The 15643-nt window shown below is 43.5% G+C and overlaps 1 protein-coding gene across 1 annotated transcript; it reads right to left on the minus strand.

Annotated features, from left to right (window-relative positions):
- Positions 1–13398: 13398 nt before the first annotated feature.
- On the minus strand, positions 13399–15445 carry LOC143033546 (uncharacterized). Its single transcript, XM_076199038.1, has 2 exons — positions 14076–15445; positions 13399–13969 (listed from the first exon to the last, which is right to left on the minus strand). The coding sequence occupies exons 1-2, from the start codon at positions 15443–15445 to the stop codon at positions 13399–13401; spliced, it is 1941 nt and encodes a 646-aa protein (XP_076055153.1).
- Between the last annotated feature and the right edge of the window lie 198 nt (positions 15446–15643).

A 15643-nucleotide genomic window follows, 5' to 3' on the forward strand; every position in this document is an offset into this window, starting at 1 on the left:
CACCGATTTGACGCAAACTTATCCCAGAGGGGGAAAGTCGTGCACATTGCACTCCGAGTTAGACGGGAGGAATGTGGACCCAAGGGCGTGTGCGTGGTGATCGGCCAAAGTTGAACCTTTTTTGTTTTTTTCACGTTTCCACCTCTAGCGCCCGTACCTTTGGATTACACTTGGGCACCGCTCAGGCCAACAGTACGGGTACCAGAGGCGGAAATGTGAAAAATTGGAGAAAAGGCTCAAATTTGGATGGTCGTCATGCACAGGCCCTCGGGTACAGGTTCCTTGCGTCTACCTCGCGGTGCGGTGCGCGGAGTAAGTTTTGACCAAATTGGTGACCTGCCGATTTTGGCCAAAATCCGTGGGTCCCCTTTGGAATTATTTTCGTTTTGGGACCATATTGGTGACCTGCTCCGATTGGGCCACCATCTCACCCACATGTGGAGGTCTGCCAGGGCTCCGGTGGATTTTACTTGGACACCGCTCAGGTCAACAGTACGGTCGCCAGAGGCGGAAATGTGAAAAATCGGGAAAAAGGCTCAAATTTGGATAGTCGCTACGCACAGGTCCTTGAGCCCAAGTTCCTCGCGTATACCTCACTGTGCATTGTGCCCTTCGTTTTGGGGTCATTTTGGTGACCTGCTCCCATTAGACCAACATCTCACCCACAGGTAGAGGGCCGCCAGGGTTCCTGTGGATTCCACTTGGACACCACTCAGACCAACAGCACGGGGGCCAGAGGCGGAGTTATGAATAATCGGAGAAAAGGCTCAAATTTCTATGGTCGCCACGCACAGGCCCTTAGGCCCAGCCTCCTCGTGTCTACCTCGCAGTGCACTATGCTCGACTCCCTCCCTCTGGGGTAAGTTTGGGAAAAATCGGTGACCTGCCAATTTTGGCCAAAATCCGTGGGCATACCCAGTGGCAGATCCTGGGGGGCTGAGGGGGCTGAAACACCTCTCGAATTTCTTCTTTCATTACCTCATTATAGAGGTCGAGAAAGCTGCCACATGTACGTCGGTACACGGCAGAAAGATGTATTACAGTGGCTGAAGTATAATTAACACATCATTGAAGGTAAATCTTTAAAATATACTGAAAAAATCTAAGGTGATAGCATATACTTCAATTTATATTCAAAATCATCGTGTTCGTGCTGTAGAGTACATATAGATATACAAAATTCAGGATCTGCCACTGGGATGAGTGGAGAATGACTGTGTATGGATAATACCGTTATGTAATGAAGGGAGGGATGGGGATTAGGGGGTGCTTATATGTGAATGATATTCTAACGGAGCCTGAAGGGATTTCTCCCCGTCTTCTCTTTTTCTGTATAAGAGGACGGAGAGGGATGGGGGAGTCGCCGATTAAGTGAAGCAGCCTTGCTCTGGATGTACCGTGTCTTGCTGCATTGCGTTTGAGCCGGAGCAGTTGGCAGGTGCCAGGGTGACCCATCATTCATGAGGGGCTGAGATGGGAGAGTGGTGGAAGGAAGAAAAATGGGTGGGGAGAGGTGCATGCCTCTGACTTCGCTATCTCCCTTGTAACAGAGGAAAAAGCTCTCTGTATATAGATAGATTCTCACTGTGCGTTGTATTTACAACACCAAAGTTTGTCGACCAGGGAAGATATTATATGTCTTTTTAAATATTCAGTCCTATTAACTCTATGATGGTCTGGCGCTACAGTTTCTTGCCGACTTCTTCGTTTACCTACGTAGTTCACAAGAAAAGAGAAGAATCACAAGTACACACACACGCGCGCGCGCACACACACACACACACACACACACACACACACACACACACACACACACACACACACACACACACACACACACACACACACGCACACACACACACACACACACACACACACACACACACACACACACACACACACACACACACACACGGCTCGGTGGCGGATTGGTAAAGCACTGGCCTCACAAGCCAGAGAACCGGGGTTCGATTCCCCGGCCGGGCGGAGATAAGTTGGGTTTGTCTCCTTTCACGTGTAACCCCTGTTCACCTAGCAGTGAGTAGGTACGGGACGTTAGTCAAGGAGTTGTGACCTTGCTGTCCCGGTGTGTGGTGTGTGAGTGGTCTCAGACCTACCCAGAGATCGGCAAATAATGAGCTCTGAGCTCACTACCGTAGGGTGGTGTCTGGCTGTCTCGACAGAGACTGCAGCAGATCCGAGGTGAATACACACACACACACACACACACACACACACACACACGCACACACACACACAACAGATTTGTCTATGACTTGCATTCCTTGCACCCCAGTGGTGTCATTTGTATATATATTTTTCATTTCTATTTCTCAAGATTCAAAGTGAATTCATTATGCTTTTTAAAATGATCCCTATGTTAAAGGTGGAAGTGCAATTAATTCATCATAGAATTCAGCAGTCTTAAGTTCCCTCCGCCAATGTTAGTAATTTTCCATTTATTTTTTCTTCGAGATTATTTCATTAATCTCGATGGAGAAGGGATAAATGCAAAGCAAATAAGTCTCACAAAGTTTTTTGCATCTCTGTTGTGTCAAGTTTGAGAGTTAGAATAAGGTGTATCGAAAAACTCAAAAGTTAATAAAACATCAGGGCCTTACGATTGGCATCCAAGAATCTTAAAGGAAATTATAAATGAGATTATTGCTCCATTGGAAATTATTTTCAAGAAATCCATCATACCCGGAGATGTGTAGCCAAGCCCTTCCTTACTTAATTATTGTATATATTTATTGTATATGTATCTCCTTTATTGTATATGTCATACTTCATTATTATACATGAGTACTTAATATCAATATATATCTATTGTAAATGTTTTGTATAAGTAAGCCTATGTAGTCATTACATTATATAAGTGCCCTATACATAATTATATAACCGAATATACATACGTCATTAGGCGTACGCTAAACGCGTATGCGTCTATGCCAATTGTACACGTCGTAGAATTAAGGAACTAAATATATGTTACCCTTAACCATTTTGCATGCATATTCATCATTATATGTAATTGTTCTCTTGTTGCTGTATATTTCTATGTATATACCTAGATATGTTAGTATGTATTGTTTTGCCCAATCTTTTTCCCGCCTAGCAACAATGTAACAGAAAGTAGGCCACGGGCGCGTCTTATGCCCAGCTAGGCCCCCCAAGCATTCGCTTGTGACAGATCACTTCCTGTCTTACTTGTGTGTAGATCTCCGCAATAAACTTCTACCAAAATACTGCGTGTTTGGCACTTACCACAGTGGTGACCCCGGAGTGACACGAACACCCAGCCTTCTGACCACAGTGGTGACCTCCTGGAGTGACAGTGCCCAAGTGACCCTAATACCCAGTGCTCCATACCTAAGTGATTTAGGGTCATACATATTACGTGGTTAAGTGCCTATGCGTATTCATAAACTGTGAATCGTCACGCGCATGGAACTACGCATTTACGAACTTCAAAGTGCGCAAGAAATAATCGGAGTGTGCGGCATTGTTCAGTTCTGATCTACACGCAACACGTATACGATACGCAACACGTATACTGGGAAACATCCGACAACAACAACATGAATTCCCCTTCTCCGCCTACAACCACTGTAGCCACTTCAACAACGACAGCAGCAGCAGGAAGCACTTCTTCCTCTACGCATTCCACGACTTCCGCCGCCGTCGCTGTTCGACCACCACCATTCGACGAAGCATCGCCGGCAAGATGGTTTTCGTTGCTAGAGGCGCAATTTGCACTAGCTAACATAACCGTCCCCCAAACTAAGTTCAACCATGCACTTGCGAACTTAACCATCCCTGTGCTCAACCAGCTCGATGACGATGTCGTTACTTCCGGTGACTACGACCGCTTGAAGAAGGCGCTAATCGACGTCCTTACCAGGTCTCCGCCGGAACTCTTCGATGCCTTGGACCATCAGAACAATATCATGTATGATAAGCCGACGACCTTCCTACGAGAACTTCGCACCATAGGTAAGCAACTCGGTGTCGACGACGACTTCATCCGCCTAAAATTTTTACGTGCAGTGCCAAGTGACATACGACCACTACTTGTTACACATGCCGGTTCCCTAGATGAGTTGGCCCGTGTTGCTGATACTCTCATCGCCCATGGCCACGGAAACAAAGGGATAAGTGCGTCATCGGTGAACAAGCCTGTGCCAAGGGCTCCGCGTAGTGATAGTGTGCCAGTGTTTCGTAGTGGTGACCCCACTACACGTGTTTCAGCATCCACTACCTTACCACTCGGATTAACTCCCTTCTATGACGGTCAAACACCACGAGTGTGCCGTTACCACCTCTTCTACGGCAACAGTGCTAGAACTTGCAAACAATGGTGCATATTGTCCCACACTAGTGCTAACGTGTTGCCCAGTTCACGACCTAACTCACGTTCTTCATCCCCAGGACCTCAGCTTAACACGTCGGGAAACTTGATGGGCAGTCTGTAGAAGTATCCCTTGCAACCGCAGGACTGCCTCTCGTCATTAGTGCCACTATAGGTTGCAAGAACTATGAATTCCTTATAGATACCGGTTCTCAAGTATCGCTCATTCCCTACGACCCAGGCTTAACGCCACTGCTCCGTCCTACGGTAGTACAACTTACTACTGCTTCCGGTACCCGTATTCGTACGTACGGCGAAGTCGACGTGGAACTTGGGATTCGACGTATCAGACGTTCTCTCCCATGGTCATTCGTCGTTGCTGATGTTGTCCGCCCAATTCTTGGTACCGATTTTTTAACCCATAATTCACTAGTAGTTGATTGTAGAAATCGCCTCCTCTCTGATCCTTCCACTGCATGCACCATTCCCCTTAAGGCTTCTCCTCTCCCTATCTCTTCACATGCGGTACATTATGGGGATATTGATTCAAGAGCCATTGCTCTTCTTTCAAAATTCCCCGTACTTACCGCACCCCGACAACTGTCTGATCCTCCACCATTAGAAACTACAACCTATCATCATATTGATACAGGTGATTCTTCCCCTATATCCTGTAAATTAAGGCCATTGACAGGTGAGAAGCTCAAAGCTGCTAAGGATGAGTTTCAATTTTTGCTTAATGCAGGGATCATACGACGCTCCAACTCACCTTGGGCGTCCCCACTTCATTTGGTTCCCAAGAAAGAACCACATTCCTGGAGACCTTGCGGAGATTACCGAGGTCTCAACAATGTAACTGTAAATGACAAATATCCCATACCACACTTGCGCTCTCTCACCATGTCACTTAAGAATAAGGTTATATTCACTAAGTTAGACTTACAACGTGCATATCTGCAGATTCCTGTAGCTGAACAAGATATTCCTAAGACTGCGATATGCACGCCATTTGGTTTATTTGAATTTTTGTACATGCCCTTTGGATTGAAAAATGCCGGAGCCACATTTCAGCGCTTTATAGATACCCTCTTAGCTAACGTAAACAACACGTTTACGTACCTTGATGATGTACTGATTGCTAGTGAGACCCTTGAAGAACATATTTCAGATGTTCAAACTGTTCTTTCTATTTTGGCTCAGCATAACATGCGACTTTCTCTTGACAAATGTCAATTTTTCAAGTCAAACCTTACCTTTCTCGGTTACGAGATTAGCTCACAAGGGATTAAGCCACCTAAAGACCGTACTACGGCCATTTCCGATTTCCCTTTGCCTCAGACTTCACAGGCTTTGCGCCGTTTCATGGGTATGATAAATTTTTTTCGGCCCATGATTCCTAATTTTGCAACCGTAGCCTATTCCCTTACTGAGCTTCTTAAACAATATCCTTCTTCAAAGTGTCTCACTTGGACTGATGCAGCAAAGGACTCCTTCAATAATTTGAAGCAAGCCTTACTGGACTGTCCAACCTTAGCTTACCCTTCCCTATTACCGACAAACTACCAACTCGTGACTGACAGTTCAAGCCTAGCCGTTGGCGCCGCTCTCTATCAAGTTATAGACGGCGAGCCAACGCCCCTAGGATTCTACTCGAAGAAACTCTCTGACGCACAACGCATCTATTCCACCTACGACCGCGAGTTATTAGCTGCTTACCTCGCAGTTTTGCATTTCAGGACTCTCATTGACGGACATACAGTTACCCTATTTCTTGACCACAAACCCCTTGTAGCTGCCTTTTACTCTAAATCTCTTGCTAAAACTGACAGACAACAACGACAACTCTCTGTTCTTTCTGAATACGTTTCTTCAGTCGAGTACATTCGTGGCGACACTAACGTCATCGCTGATTGCTTATCTCGCACGTCATGCGCTGTTACACTCGACGCTTTTGACTTAAGTGGCATAGCTCAAAGTCAGACAACAGATGACGAACTGGAAACTTTCAAGCCTAGACTCTCTAAATTCACTTTACCCTCTGATTTAACACTCTGGTGTGATACCTCTACTAACACTCCTCGACCTTTCGTTCCATTACCCTTACGTAATGACGTAGTCTCTTCTTTGCATAACCTTTCTCATCCTGGTGTTCAGTCCACCTCTAAGTTGGTCAAACAACGTTACTTCTGGCCACACATTGACAGAGATGTAAAGACATTTGTAAGACAATGCCTTAGGTGTCAACAGTCTAAGACTACCCGTCACACTTCCTCTCCTGTTTCTCCTATATCTACTCCTACTGACCGCTTCCAGTCAGTACACATCGACATTGTAGGACCGTTGCCCCCTGCTACTCTTCCTAACTATCCTTACCCTCTCCCATACAAATACTTGTTGACTTGCATTGACCGAGCTACTCGTTGGACTGAAGCAATTCCCCTCATTGACACTACTGCCACTTCTGTAGCAATCTCTTTTGTAAATGGCTGGATATGCCGTTTCGGTGTTCCACTTCATGTCATTACGGATAGAGGTTCCCAATTCGAGAGTGAACTTTTCTCTAAGCTTTCATCTATCATTGGTTTCCACCATATGCGTACAACTAGTTATCACCCTCAAGCTAACGGCATGATTGAACGTTTCCACCGTTCTCTGAAATCAGCTCTCCGCGCTAGGCAAGATAACTGGTTTTACTCCTTACCTATCGTCCTTCTTGGCTATCGCATGACACCTCACGTCACCAAATTTTCCCCATTTACCGCCGTTACTGGCGCTCATATGTTATGCCCTTCTGTCGCCATTACTCAGGAACACACCCACTCCTCGGATGACCCAACCATCCTCCGTCTCATCAAGGAAATGCAGTCTGTCAACCATCCTCCGTCTCATCAAGGAAATGCAGTCTGTCAATTTCCAAGATCTCGCATCCGGTGACTGCCATACACCACCTCCACCCTATCTCCCTCACGACCTTCACTCTTGCTCAAAAGTTTGGTTACGAGTCGACAGAATTCGTAAGAGTTTGGAGGCTCCGTACTCTGGTCCATATGACGTCATTCGACGTGAACCTAAGTACTTCATCCTTAACCTACCTCAAGGCGAAACCTCAGTTTCCATTGATCGTTTGAAACCAGCTTTCCTCCCAGTTTCTCCTCGCCCTAAGACCCGTCTCCATGTAACCCCAGACATACCCTCACCACCTTCCACTCCTCCTGTTCCTACTTCATCCACTTCTGACACTTCAACTGTCATCCCACCGAATCCCATACCACCCACAAGTGCCAATGACCTTGGCCACCCTATCACCTCTTCCCATCCCTCCCACCCTCATACTTCCGCTCTCCCATACAAAAGTCGCTCAGGCAGGGCAGTCAGATTTCACAATAAATCTGATTTTTACTACTACTAAAGACTTTCTTTACTGACGCTACACTCTCAAGGGGGTAGTAATGTAGCCAAGCCCTTCCTTACTTAATTATTGTATATATTTATTGTATATGTATCTCCTTTATTGTATATGTCATACTTCATTATTATACATGAGTACTTAATATCAACATATATCTATTGTAAATGTTTTGTATAAGTAAGCCTATGTAGTCATTACATTATATAAGTGCCCTATACATAATCATATAACCGAATATACATACGTCATTAGGCGTACGCTAAACGCGTATGCGTCTATGCCAATTGTACACGTCGTAGAATTAAGGAACTAAATATATGTTACCCTTAACCATTTTGCATGCATATTCATCATTATATGTAATTGTTCTCTTGTTGCTGTATATTTCTATGTATATACCTAGATATGTTAGTATGTATTGTTTTGCCCAATCTTTTTCCCGCCTAGCAACAATGTAACAGAAAGTAGGCCACGGGCGCGTCTTATGCCCAGCTAGGCCCCCCAAGCATTCGCTTGTGACAGATCACTTCCTGTCTTACTTGTGTGTAGATCTCCGCAATAAACTTCTACCAAAATACTGCGTGTTTGGCACTTACCACAGATGTCCCAAGAGAATGGAAACTAGTTAATGTTACTCCCATATTCAAAAAAGGTGACAAAAAGAAACCAAATAATTACAAGCATAAGCTTGACTTCAATCGTACGATAGATAGTGGAAACTATTATCAGGGATGCTATCGAGCGTCATTTAGAAAGTAACTGTTTGATAAATGATAGCCAGCATGGATTCAGACGGAAACGTTCTTGCGTGACTAAATTACTCGAATTCTACAACACAGTCATCTCTAATTATAAAAGAAACAATATGGATTTAATATATCTAGACTTTGCGAAAAACTACTTACTAATTTAGCTTTACATGGAATAAGTGGAAGCCTATTAATTTGGACTAGTAATTAGTTAAACGATCGAAAACACAGAGTTGTTCTAGATGGCAAAACTTCTAGACGGAAATTTTTTACGAGTGGAGTTCCTCAGGGTTCCGTTCTTGGGCCACTTGTATTCATATTATCTATAAATGATAGAGACCACAGACTGAAATCTGTTGTCTCCAAATTTACTGATGATACAAAACTGTGTGGAATGGCAAATGATCACTTAAACCAAATAGATACTTAAGAATATTTAGATGAACTACAGCAATGGTCTGAAAAGTGGCCAATGAAATTAACACAAGTTACTGCAAGGTTATGCACATAGGTAAACATAGAAGTAAGTACGATTACAAGTAATTTGGAAATTCATTGAGAAAAGTGGATAGTGAAAAGGATATCAGCGTAATTATCAGCAACGGTTTCAAATCATCTAAGCAGTGTATTTCAGCCTCTGGGAAAGCAAATAAGATTCTAGGGCTGATTACACGATCATTTGACTTTAAAAGTCCATCTCTCAATAACAAGCTACATAAATCGTTAGTTCGTCCAAATCACATTAAAAAACATTGACAGATTAGAAAAAGTACAACGGTGAGCCACAAAACTGATTCCAAATATCAAAAACAAATTATACGAAAATCGAATAAAACATACGAATCTATTTTCCCTATATAAACAAAAATCGTAGGCTCGGAGGTGTCTTAATACAGTTTTTTTTTTTAAAGATTTTGAAGGGAATTGACATCAAAATTGAATTTTTTTTCACACAAAATAAGAATCCGACAAAAAATAATGGTCTGAAACTGTCAGGAAATAGATTCAATTTGGAAGTGGGTAGAAAAACAATTTGCCAACCGTGTAGTTAATGAATGGAATAAACTTCCTGCAGAGGCAGTGCAATGTAGTTCAGTTCGAAACTGTAAGATTCATTTACATAAACACCTAAGCAAGATGCTGTAATGCCTGTCATTTATTCTATATCATTCGTTTGTTATTGTCTGTTTGTTTATTGTTATCTATACGATTATTATTTATTATCATAATTTAACTGTCAATTTATTATTATTTACTATTTAGTTGTTTGTTTATTATTCAACTTTACCTATTTATATATTATTATTATTTATATTACTATTATTTCTATTTATCTATTTATCCCTATTACAATTTTTTCGCATCCAACCTAATTATAGACCAAAAGGTCTCTTGTTGGCATGCTCCTCCTTTGTAATCATGCTGTGGTAAATCTTGAACCGTTCTTGTGCAGCTGTCTTTTAACTGTGTCCTGCTGCATTGCTTCAGACCTGGATAGTGGGCAGGGATGACCTTTCATCAACAAGGAGCTAAGATAATAGGGAAATGACTGATGGGTGTGCTTTGGCTGGTTACCTCCCATATAATGGTTAAGAAGCCTATTTGGACATAGTCTTTTAACACCTTCCGTACCTAGTAGCACATTTACCTCACTGGCTTCCCTCAGGCCATTATTTTTGTCGTTGTGACAGCTCTTTATTCTCTCTGTATGAATGAGCAATTTTGACACAAACGAGTTCGCACGCCACTAAGGCCATATAAAAATGAAATAATAAAGATAAAAAAATGGTTGGTTAAATAAATAGATAAACAAAAATAAAAATAAAATCGCAAGCCATTCAGACCTTTGCGCCTGTAGAGTTTCAAGCCTCGGTATACTTCAGCGCAGTGCATAACTGGCTGATGTGGCGAAAGTGCCGGAGTGTTTGGTTTATGGCATTTTTTATATCTTTTATCGAAGCTAGCATAAAACAAGAGGGCAATACCCTCTTAAAGCCCTAGTATGGACTGAGCATTGCCAACGACACGTCTCTGATTTCTACGCAAAATTCTCTAATGGAAGGTTTGACAACGAACCACTACAGGAGCCATGCAGGCGATTATTTGTCAAACTTCTACCCGGTGAATTTGCATGTTTCATGCACATATTTTGACAAATGAAAAAAAAAAAAAAAAAAAAAAAAAAAAAAAAAAATCCAGAAACAAGTACAATACTATATACAGTATATGCAGGTTTCCCCCGCTATACGATTGGGTTACGTTCCTGAAAACCAGATCGAATAACGAACGATTGGATAGCGAACTTAATTTCTAATAAGATTTGATTTAATGGGGATAGTAGCCTTGGTCTAGCCTATATTGAGTTATATATAACACCTTTCCGCACCATCCAAAGAGGTAGTGTTATAAACGCGTTATTTTTTTTATATAGTGGTTCCCTCGGTAGGCATATATCCACTGAAAAGAGCAGAAAAAGAGGCTCTGTAGAACGCCACTAGTTACCTGATCCCGCACCGTACATACCTTTCATGGCTGTTCTTACTAAAATCACTGAATCCAATGAAGTTGTCAGCTGGTTTGACACACTTGGGCCACAGTTTCTTCCAGTAGCCATTCGTTGTTTTTTCTGTTACCTCTTTCCATACTGCACTGATATTGTCAATGGCCTTCTTGATATTATAATTGGCCCAGAACTGATTGACTGTGGGCTTTTCTGGGGTGTCAGTCATGTTAATCAGCTGACTCATTGTGCGGCACTGGTGGGCCTAGAAATTGGTGATCACACCTTGGTCCATGGGCTGGATGAGTGTTGTATTTTTGGACAAAAACATTACCTCTATGTTGTCTGCCCAATCTTCCATAGTTGTTGGGTGGCTTGGGGCATTGTCAACCAGCAAAAGGAAACTGTTGGCAATGTTTTCTTTGGCAGCATAGTCACGCAGTACAGGGGACAAATTATTTACGACATAATACTGACTAATAGAAAACGTTATCCAGGCCTTCTTGTTGGATCTATATATCACTGAAAGATTTTCTTTCACATAGCCCTTAAGTGCCCTTGGGTTTTCACAATGGTAGATCAGTAAAAGCTTTAGTTTCAGGTCCACAACTGCATTACCACCCAGCACCAGGTGGTAATGCAATAAAGATTCTGGATGACATTTTCTTCTAATACAGACCTGTCTCGTCGTAGTTTATCACCTATTTGGCACTGTAACCACACTCTTCAATGTGTTTATCATTGTTGGTATGAATACTGCAGCGGCAGGCTCGTTAGAACTTGCTGCCTTACCAGTCATATTGATGTTGTATAGGGCTGCTCGGGCTTTAAAAAGCTCGAACCAACCCTTACTGGTGTAGTAATTCCTCTCTTTACTTAGTTATTGCATGTTTATTGTATACGTAACTCTCCTTTATTGTATATGAAATACTCCTTTATCATACATATAGTACTTAATCTCAATATATGTATTTATTGTAAATGTTTTATGTAAGCCTATGTAGTCATTACATTATATAAGGGCCCTATGTACAATTATATAACCGCCTATGTACGTCATTACATGTCGCTAGGCATACGCTCCGAGCGTAAGCGCTGTTGTCAAGTTTATATGCACGTTTTGCACGCATATTCCTCATTATACGTGATTGTTCTCTTGTTTCTGTATGTTCTCATGTATACATTTATATGTTTGTCTGTATTGTTCTACCTACAAATTCCACCTGGCAACAGAGTACCAGGGAAGTAGGTCAAAGAGGGTACCCATACCCCGAGGCAACGCCTCGAGGGCAGATTCCTACTTACCGTGCTTGCGTGTAGATCTACATAATAAACTCCCGAAATAAAACCAGTGTTTACACTTAACCACACTGGCACTGAAAGTTGACCCATCCTTAACTTCATCTCCTTTCTTCTGTAGATCATCATAAATCGAGAGGGCTTTCGTTGACACAAGGGAGGTAGAAAGAGAATTGCTGCTGCGAGACAGGTCATCAATCCACAGCCTTAAGAATCTATCCATTTCCTCCATTATTGATTCCCTCTGCCTCGTCAGCGTCTCTGCCATTAACGTAGAAGCTGTTTAACCAGCTTTTCATACTGTCTCCTTGTTTGATTATTGTGGGGACAGTTGACTGGGGCAACTGCATGATTCTGACGATGGAGTTGCCCCTCCACCTCTCATGGCGCTTAACAATTTCAAGTTGTTGTTTTTTCTCCAACGATAAACTCTTCCTCGTTCTTTTGGGCTTGATCTCACCAGTAGTAGTTGTTGCATGCCACTTGGAAGTCATCACGTTATGTATTACTCTCGTACAAGCAACAGTGAATGTGAAATAGTAGCACACAATACAGACACTGATACACGGGCCGAGGGAGTAAACACAAGTGAATAAAGAGCGGGAACGAGTTTCGATGGGTGGCCGATGGAACGTAGATGGCGCTGCAATCGCGGTGCTTTTGTTTACGGTTTGGTGATCGTATAATGGAGTGCTTACATCGAAAAACGAGAGTCGTATAAATTCAAAATGATTGTAGAAACGAAACATCGGATGTCCAACCATCGAATAGCTAGGGAGACCTGTATATATATATATATATATATATATATATATATATATATACATATATATATATATATATATATATATATATATATATGTATATATATATATATATATAAATATATATATATGCAAGGTTGACCACGAAGAAAAACTATCAAAGCAGAGCGCTTTCGTGTATTCACATGTTCAGTGCAAATAATACATAGTGAAAGTTTTTTTTTCTTATTCGGTAGATAATGGTTATCTACACACGGTCCTTTCTCCATTCGGAGACCCGTAAGTGTTGAGCCGCTCTGTGTTCAGCTACTCCGGCGTTTTTGTAGTTATCTGGACGTAGGGTATCCGATCAGGATGTGGGCGAGGCGTTCTATTTTTCGGTGATGTTGTAAACTATGTCGGCTCCAGTCTTCCAAGCTTTTGGGGGCCATGGGGTTGAATTGTCTACCTCTTCTCAGGGCGATGGTGTGAGCGCACTCCAGTAGGTAGTGAAGGAGAGGCTCTGAGGTGTTCATCCCGCAGTGGTCGCATTCCCTTTCCTGTCGTTCAATGATTTCCCAGCAGCATTTGTACCCCAGCCTGAGCCTGTGGATGATCACGGAGAGTCCTCTGTCGGCGATCTTGGTGGCGGGATGAGGGCACAGTTTGGTGGCCCTCTCGTACCACTTTGCACTTGCTGATGCTAAGTTGATCAATTTTCTGTGGTTGGCTACCTTTGTTCGTTGTAGGTGGTCTCTGGCCCAGCTTTTGATTAATGTGGTTGATGGTTGGACTTGGATTTCAATGTGAGGATGGTAGCGTGTTGTCTTGGCCAGCTCATCTGCTCGTTCGTTTCCGTGTACCCCTATGTGGCTGGGTATCCAGTTGATGATGACTGGGCGATTTTGTCTTGTGTAGCTGCAGGAGGTAGAGTATTGTTGTGATAATGTTTATGTTGGTAGGTATGTCCTTCTTCTGGAGTACTTGTGTCACCGCAAGAGAGTCTGTGTGTATGACCACCGGCCCTTGCAGTTGGCTTGAGTACTCCAGGGCTTTTTGCATTGCCACCAGCTCAGTCTGTAGGGTCGAGCAGTGGTCTGATGTGCGCCAGGAGGCGGTGTAGGTTGCGGAGTATACTCCTGCACCTGTTATGCCGTTCTCCGGGTCGACAGTGCCGTCAGTGTAGCAGACAAAACCATCATGGGCCTCCGTTGCCTGGATCGCTGTTCGTGCAGCGTCTCTCAGTTTCCCTGGTGAGCAGTGATTCTTTGCGTGTGGTAGTTGTGTGTGGTTGAAAGTAGTTGTTGGGGATGTCCACGGGGCTGGAGGTCGGTACTTCAGGCATGCCCTGTCTGGCTTCAGAGCCTTTAGGTGCCCTTCCATGCCTGTCGCGCGGATTTGGTCTCCTAGGTGTCCGACGTTTGTATCTGGTCGTGGTAGGTCCGGGTGCGCGTCCAGGTGAGCCTTGAGTTTAGTCTTGAGATGTGAGTCCCTGTCGCTCAGCAGGGCCTTGGCTGCCGCGGTGCAGTTCCGGTTCTGAATCCTGGCCATCAGTGGTGGTATGCCAGATTCCATTTGCAGGTTGCTTTTTCTGGTCCACATGGGGGCACCTAGGATGAGGCGAAGGGCGTTGTTTTGTGCAACTTCAAGTGATTCTTCCTGCTGTGATATTAGATGTGATAGGACAGGTGCTCTATATTCAATGATGGGTCGGATGCAATACTTGTAGTAGTGTTCCAGTACCAGGCGGCTGGCACCCGCATCAAGTGATTGCATATATCTCATCGGAGCTGTCTTCGTTTTTGTCATTTGCTTCAGCCTCTGGATTTGAAGAGAGGATGACAAGATTTTCTGCACAGTTACTCCAAGATAGGTGAAGTCATCCACCCACTCAAGATCTTGCTGTTGTATGGAGATTGGCCTTGGGTTTGCCATTTTGATAGCCATGGCTTTTGTTTTCCTTACGTTTATCTTGAAGCCTAGGTGTGTGCACCTTTTTTGTATGGCGTTGAGTGCTTTTTGGGCATTGGTGCGGCAGTTGGGTCCCTTGCTGACGATGGCGATGTCGTCAGCATATATGAAGATCTCAACGTTCCGTGGTCGTGGGAGGGAGGCTATGTTGTCCATGTGCACGTTGAACAGGTAGGGACTCAAGATGCCTCCTTGAGGGGTGCCGTATTCCAGGTCTTTGTAGCTAGACATGGAGCCCTGGAAACGGACTCTAGCCCGTCTGTTTTGGCAGTATGCCTGTACCCATGCCAGAAGGTTGCCTGCGATTCCCTTCTCGACGAGAGAAGTCAGCATCGCTGAGGGGGTGACCAATTCGAAGGCTTTTTCTAAGTCCAGGAAGACGACGATTGCCTTTTTCCCGTTGATGAAGCTGAGGAAGTCCATTATGCACTCTGTGGTTCCCACAAAGGTGCAGACTATATAGGTGGGAAACATGGGGGACGTGGAGACATCCTGGTGAGAGAGGTGAGGTAGTACCCATGGACCAACTGTCCGACGGCGTTTATAATGGGTGCGGAAATGTCCTACATGGTTACAATTTATACATCTTATAAATTTTCTTTACAAATAAAGTTGTCTAGT

This window comes from Oratosquilla oratoria, chromosome 16, assembly GCF_046742065.1.
Source record: "Oratosquilla oratoria isolate Oo_2021 chromosome 16, ASM4674206v1, whole genome shotgun sequence".
In the NCBI taxonomy this organism is placed as follows: Eukaryota; Metazoa; Arthropoda; class Malacostraca; order Stomatopoda; family Squillidae; genus Oratosquilla; species Oratosquilla oratoria.

Coding starts and splice junctions, on each gene's coding strand:
- LOC143033546 (XM_076199038.1), bottom strand. CDS start 15,445: ATGGACTTCCTCAGCTTCATCAACGGGAAAAAGGCAATCGTCGTCTTC. Junction 13,970..14,075: donor TACTCAAGCCAACTGCAAGG/GCCGGTGGTCAT, acceptor TACCTCCTGCAG/CTACACAAGACAAAATCGCC.